Below are 6,915 nucleotides of genomic sequence, written 5' to 3' on the forward strand. Positions count from 1 at the left end.
AACTGAACTAGAACTGAAACTAGAACTGAACTAGAACTGAACTAGAACTGAACTAGAACTGAACTAGAACTGAACTAGAACTGAAACTAACTGAACTAGAACTGAACTAGAACTGAACTAGAACTAGAACTGTACTAGAACTGAACCAGAACTGAACTAGAACTGAACTAGAACTGAACTAGAACTGAACTAGAACTGAACTAAAACTGAACTAGAACTGAACTAGAACTGAACTAGAACGGAACTAGAACTGAACTAGAACTGAACTAGAACTGAACTAGAACTGAACTAGAACTGAACTAGAACTGAACTAGAACTGAACTAGGACTAAACTAGAACTGAACTAGAACTGAACTAGAACTGAACTAGAACTGAACTAGAACTGAACTAGAACTGAACTAGAACTGAACTAGAACTGAAACTAGAACTGAACTAGAACTGGAACTAGAACTGAACTAGAAACTGAACTAGAACTGAACTAGAAACTGAAAGAACTGAACTAGAACTGAACTAGACTGAACTAGAACTGAACTAGAACTGAACTAGAACTGAACTAGAAACTGAACTAGAACTGAACTAGAACTGAACTAGAACTGAACTGCACTAGAACTGAACTAGAACTGAACTAGAACTGAACTAGAACTGAAGTAGAACTGAACTAGAACTGAACTAGAACTGAACTAGAACTGAACTAGAACAGAACTAGAACTGAACTAGAACTGAACTAGAACTGAACTAGAACTGAACTAGAACTGAACTAGAACTGAACTGGAACTGAACTAGAACTGAACTAGAACTGAACTAGAACTGAACTAGAACTGAACTAGAACTGAACTAGAACTGAACTAGAACTGAACTAGAACTGAACTAGAACTGAACTAGAACTGAACTAGAACTGAACTAGAACTGAACTAGAACTGAACTAGAACTGAATTAGAACTGTACTAGAACTAGTTTAGTTATAGCTCTACAAATGTCAAAGAAAATTACGCATATAGTTGTTAATCTTCATTCAATTATTTACACTTAAAGAAAAACAAACACTGAAATTTAAAAACATTTACAAAAGATTTTTTTTATGTTTTATAGTTGCTATACACGTGCTCATTGTTTTCCTTAAAGAAAACACAATAAAAATATTTTGACAGAAAGTTAAACTTATTACAACAGATCGTGCTAATTGGTTTTTTTAATTCTTTCATTTCAGTTTCATTTCATTACCTGCTGTACCACGATTACAATTTCCATATGCGGAGGTACGTCTGCACATATCAAGTCTAAATTAAGAAGTTTACATTAAAGGTAAGTTTCAAATTTATGTATTTTATATAAAACATTTTCTTTACGAAAAGTATACAAGAATAAAAAGCTAAATTATAAAGAAGAAAGAAATGAAATGATAGAAAGAGAGAGAGAGAGAGAAAGAGGCATTTAAAGACAAGGTATGCCGTTATATTTCTTTTTATAAATTGCTGTAAATTTGTTTTGCTTTTAAATACTAAATCCATCAAAACTAATAATGTATAATTTGTTATAAATAATTGCATAATTCAAAATAATTTCTAATTAACCATTAACACAAAAGTGTAAGAGTATTTTTAGAAGAAATTGGGCTTTAAAATTTTGTACGAATATTATATTACTTCCAATTCCAGATCAGTTTTAGTTCTGCTCTATTTCCGTTCTAATTCATGTTTAATTTAGTTCTAGTTCCCACCGGCCAGTGTAGTTCTAGTTCAGTTCAGTTCTGCTAGTTCTATTTGAGTTCAGTTCTAGTCAGTGCTAGTCATTGTTTCTATTTCAGTTCAGTTCAGTTCTAGTTCCGTTCTAGTTCAAGTTCTAGTCAGTTCTAGTTCATTGTTCAGTTCATAGTTCAGTTCTAGTTCAGTTCTAGTTCCAGTTCTAGTTCAGTTCTAGTTCAGTTTCTATTTCAGTTCTAGTTCAGTTCTAGTTCAGTTCTAGTTCAGTTCTAGTTCAGTTCTAGTTTCAGTTCTAGTTCAGTTCTAGTTCAGTTCTGTTCAGTTCTAGTTCAGTTCTAGTTCAGTCTAGTTCAGTTCTATGGTCAGTTCTAGTTCAGTTCTAGTTCTAGTTCTAGTTCAGTTCAGTTCTAGTTCAGTTCTAGTTCAGTTCTAGTTCAGTTCTAGTTCAGTTCTAGTTCAGTTCTAGTTCAGTTCTAGTTCAGTTCTAGTCAGTTCTAGTTCAGTTCTAGTTCAGTTCTAGTTCAGTTCTAGTTCAGTTCTAGTTCAGTTCTAGTTCAGTTCTAGTTCAGTTCTAGTTCAGTTCTAGTTCAGTTCTAGTTCAGTTCTAGTTCAGTTCTAGTTCAGTTCTAGTTCAGTTGTAGTTCAGTTTCTAGTTCAGTTCTAGTTCAGTTCTAGTTCAGTTCTAGTTCAGTTCTAGTTTCAGTTCTAGTTCAGTTCTAGTTCAGTTCTAGTTCAGTTCTAGTTCAGTTCTAGTTCAGTTCTAGTTCAGTTCTAGTTCAGTCTAGTTCAGTTCTAGTTCAGTTCTAGTTCAGTTCTAGTTCAGTTCTAGTTCAGTTCTAGTTCAGTTCTAGTTCAGTTCTAGTTCAGTTCTAGTTCAGTTCTAGTTCAGTTCTAGTTCAGTTCTAGTTCCGTTCTAGTTCAGTTCTAGTTCAGTTCTAGTTCAGTTCTAGTTCAGTTCTATTCAGTTCTAGTTCAGTTCTAGTTCAGTTCAGTTCAGTTCTAGTTTCAGTTCTAGTTCAGTTCTAGTTCAGTTCTAGTCAGTTCTAGTTCAGTTCTAGTTCAGTTCTAGTTCGTTCTAGTTCAGTTTCTAGTTCAAGTTCTAGTTCAGTTCTAGTTCAGTTCTAGTTCAGTTCTAGTTCAGTTCTAGTTCAGTTCTCTAGTTCTAGTCAGTTCTAGTTCCAGTTCTAGTTCAGTTCTAGTTCAGTTCTAGTTCAGTTCTAGTTCAGTTCTAGTTCAGTTCTAGTTCAGTTCGAGTTCAGTTTCTAGTTCAGTTCTAGTTCAGTTCTAGTTCAGTTCTAGTTCAGTTCTAGTTCAGTTCTAGTTCAGTTCTAGTTCAGTTCTAGTTCAGTTCTAGTTCAGTTCTAGTTTCAGTTCTAGTTCAGTTCTAGTTCAGTTCTAGTTCAGTTCTAGTTCAGTCTAGTTCAGTTCTAGTTCAGTTCTAGTTCAGTTCTAGTTCAGTTCTAGTTCAGTTCTAGTTCAGTTCTAGTTCTTCGTTCAGTTCTAGTTCAGTTTCTAGTTCAGTTCTAGTTCAGTTCTAGTTCAGTTCTAGTTCAGTTCTAGTTCAGTTCTAGTTCAGTTCTAGTTCAGTTCTAGTTCAGTTCTAGATTCAGTTCTAGTTCAGTTCTAGTTCAGTTCTAGTTCAGTTCTAGTTCAGTTCTAGTTCAGTTCTAGTTCAGTTCTAGTTCAGTTTCTAGTTCAGTTCTAGTTTCAGTTCTAGTTCAGTTCTAGTTCAGTTCTAGTTCAGTTCTAGTTCAGTTCTAGTTCAGTTCAGTTCTAGTTCAGTTCTAGTTCAGTTCTAGTTCAGTTCTAGTTCAGTTCTAGTTCAGTTCTAGTTCATTCTAGTTCAGTTCTAGTTCAGTTCTAGTTCAGTTCTAGTTCAGTTCTAGTTCAGTTCTAGTTCAGTTCTAGTTCAGTTCTAGTTCAGTTCTAGTTCAGTTCTAGTTCAGTTCTAGTTCAGTTCTAGTTCAGTTCTTAGTTCGTTCTAGTTCAGTTCTAGTTCAGTTCTAGTTCAGTTCTAGGTTCAGTGTTCAAGGTTCTAGTTCAGTTCTAGTTCAGTTCTAGTTCAGTTCTAGTTCAGTTCTAGTTCAGTTCTAGTTCAGTTATAGTTCAGTTCTAGTTTCAGTTCTAGTTCAGTTCTAGTTCAGTTCTAGTTCAGTTCTAGTTCAGTTCTAGTTCAGTTCTAGTTCAGTTCTAGTTCAGTTCTAGTTCAGTTCTAGTTCAGTTCTAGTTCAGTTCTAGTTCAGTTCTAGTTCAGTTCTAGTTCAGTTCTAGTTCAGTTCTAGTTCAGTTCTAGTTCAGTTCTAGTTCAGTTCTAGTTCAGTTCTAGTCAGTTCTAGTTCAGTTCTAGTTCAGTTCTAGTTCAGTTCTAGTTCAGTTCTAGTTCAGTTCTAGTTCAGTTCTAGTTCAGTTCTAGTTCAGTTCTAGTTCAGTTCTAGTTCTAGTTCAGTTCTAGTTTATTTCTAGTTCAGTTCTAGTTCAGTTCTAGTTCAGTCTAGTTCAGTTCTAGTTCTAGTTCAGTTCTAGTTCAGTTCTAGTTCAGTTCTAGTTCAGTTCTAGTTCAGTTCTAGTTCAGTTCTAGTTCAGTTCTAGTTCTGTTGTAGTTCAGTTTTAGTTCTAGGAAGCAAGTCTTTGCCTTCCGTATTATTTGTACTCTTAAAGCAATTACTTGAATACTCTTCATTATAAATTTATATATCTATGATCGTGTCTAACCCTCTATATATTTTTATATGCATATATGTACGTAACTCCCTGACTAACCATTGTTAAAAAAGCTGTTTTTAATTTAATTAAATTATTATTTTTTAGTAGTTAATTCTCACATAATTGTGGCTTAAAATAAATTTATTTGTTGCTGTTGCTTTTAATGTTCATGTGTCTTTATGTTAAAAATATGTTAAATTATTTTTCTATATAAAATATTTTTGTGGTGGTGTCAATTAAAGTGCATTTAAAAAAAAACTACTCAAAATTTTTAAAACTATACTACAGATTAATTAAATAATAATTGTTGAAATATTTTACCCGCTGTGCCTTTGGTACAACGACCTCCTTTACGCCTTCGACACATATCATACCTAAAGTTTATATACAGGAAGGTAGAGAGGGAATTTAAAAAGAGTGTTTTGTTTTTTGTTTTGTTTTGCGAAAGAAATTTGAAATATTTATAAAGTTAAGATTTTTTTTGTTGGGAGAATAAAAAAAGAAATATAGAAGAAAATATTTTCAGTTGTTGTAAATAATCAGCAGGCAGGCTGATTAATCCGGGTTTCAGAGTTTGTTAATTATAACTTACTTTGTTATGGCTACGGCTATATCATAGACGGGTAATCTTCTCTCACGGAACAAATATTTACCCATATCGGTTAGAGCGGCCGCTGAATCAATAGCATCTCTACCAACACGATTTCTTTCCAGGTAAGGTGTAGCATCTCGACCCTTTAAGCAAAAGAGAACAAATTGTAAACATTATTATATTTAACATTTAAATATTTTTTTTTTTTTGCTTAAATTAACAATAAGTTTTAGTTATATTCCACCATCCTTGGTAATTTAACTTAACCTTTTTCATTGAGATAATCTATATTGAGGTTAGTTCAATTTAATTCAGTAAATCTTCTTCAGAAAACTATTTCAATAAAATGATTTTTATATGAAAAAAACTACAAAAGAAGAGTATTAACAGAGGCTTAGGAAAAAGGGGGGAGTAGTTTTACTAGATAAGAGGGAAATGGTCTTTCATAAACCATTTCTGTTCCTAATAGTTTCCTTCGGAACCATGAGTATTCAATGATTTTTGTTCCAAATTGTCTCCTACGGATCTAATTCTGCAGAAGCGTTATAGAGGCAATATTCAGGAATCTATTCATTCATCAATGATTTTCATTTGAATAAATCACCTTCGGAACTGGTTCTGTAGAAGCGTTAAAACGGTTCTGGATTCGAATTGCCGTTTGTTTAAAACTCTCACCATTGGAACTCGTTCTGTGAAAACATTATAGAGTCGATGTTCATACCATAGAATGGCTCTAGAACCAGATCAAATATTTCCCTCGGAACTAGTTCTACGGAAGTGTTATGGAGTCGATATTCACACTATAGAATGGCTGTGGTATCAGTTCATTCGTCATTGCTTTCTAATGGAAATTGTCACATTCTGAACTAGTTATACGGGAGCAATATATACATATGAAAGCGATATAGTGTCAACATTCGTTCCACCGTATGATCCTAGATCTTGTTCCTTTTTTAATTGTTTTGGTTGCAAATTGTTAACTTCCGAATTTGTTCTGTGGGCGAACTTAAGCGCTCTATCTGAACCAGTTCTTTCATTAAAGATTTCTTTTCGAAATTTTCATCTTTGTTACTGGTGATATAGAGGCGTTATAGCGTCAACCTTTGTTTCATAGGATGATCCAAGAACTAGTTCTTTTGTCAATCGTTTTTGATCGAAAATGTTTCTGATGATTGATTGATGATTTAAGACTGAGGACTTGTTTTATAGATCTTTAGCTTTCTTCTATTCTTAACCTAAAAAACTATTTGAAATTTTCCAACTTCACACTCTAAGCGCTTTAATTTTCGCTTCAAGCTTTAGCAACTGTAAAGTATTCATCTATGAAATTGTTCGAAATTAACTTTAGACCCCCCTACTCTCAGAAATTATTTCACGCCTTTTTTTAGTTGAAACTTTTTTTTATTAGTTGTTGTTGTTGTCATCTCATATAGTACAACAATAATACAATTTATAGTTTACTGCAGGCTACTGGCAACTGTGCAAATTAAACTCCCTCCTCTCCCCAGCCTCTAAGCAAACCAAAATAAATGGCATCAATGGTTTAATGTGTCTTTGTAAACAAAAAACGTGATTCAATTGACATTTGGAAAAAACCCATTAGCAGTTGTTTGGATTTGCCGAAGAAGAACTATTTGTGGCCGGTGTTTATTCTTTAATGGTTTTCGGTTTTGTTAATTGATAACTAATTTCAATGTGAAAATGTGTTTGGAATGTTAATTCGTTTGTTGTTTTTAACATATTCATAACAAGAAAAACAATAAACATTGTTGGATTCATGTTGAATTAATGCCAGTTGTAGTGTTTTAAATGTTGCCAGATTATGACTAGTTAGTATTTTAAGGTGTATAGGAGTGCCCACACAAGTGGCAATGTGGAACTGCTTGCGTTCATTTCGCGGAAGTACTAGACGCGTACTAA

The 6,915-nt window shown here is 33.4% G+C and overlaps 2 protein-coding genes across 2 annotated transcripts in view; one reads left to right on the forward strand and one right to left on the reverse strand.

The window, feature by feature from the left end:
• LOC119601792 (homologous-pairing protein 2 homolog) overlaps positions 1 to 6,915 on the forward strand; it is a 33,145-nt gene that overhangs the window by 20,168 nt on the left and 6,062 nt on the right. The window contains 1 exon segment of the mRNA XM_037952936.1: positions 1,208 to 1,302. The gene's annotated coding sequence lies outside the window, so the exon portion shown is untranslated.
• The window catches only part of LOC119601791, a 163,700-nt gene that overhangs the window by 13,593 nt on the left and 143,192 nt on the right, over positions 1 to 6,915 (reverse strand). The window contains 2 exon segments of the mRNA XM_037952935.1: positions 1,222 to 1,277; positions 4,996 to 5,138. Of these exon segments, the coding sequence (XP_037808863.1) occupies positions 1,222 to 1,277; positions 4,996 to 5,138 (199 nt within the window).

This window comes from Lucilia sericata, unplaced genomic scaffold (assembly GCF_015586225.1).
Source record: "Lucilia sericata isolate MDLA Ls3-8-SP2 unplaced genomic scaffold, ASM1558622v1 Contig000191F_arrow, whole genome shotgun sequence".
Lineage (NCBI taxonomy): Eukaryota > Metazoa > Arthropoda > Insecta > Diptera > Calliphoridae > Lucilia > Lucilia sericata.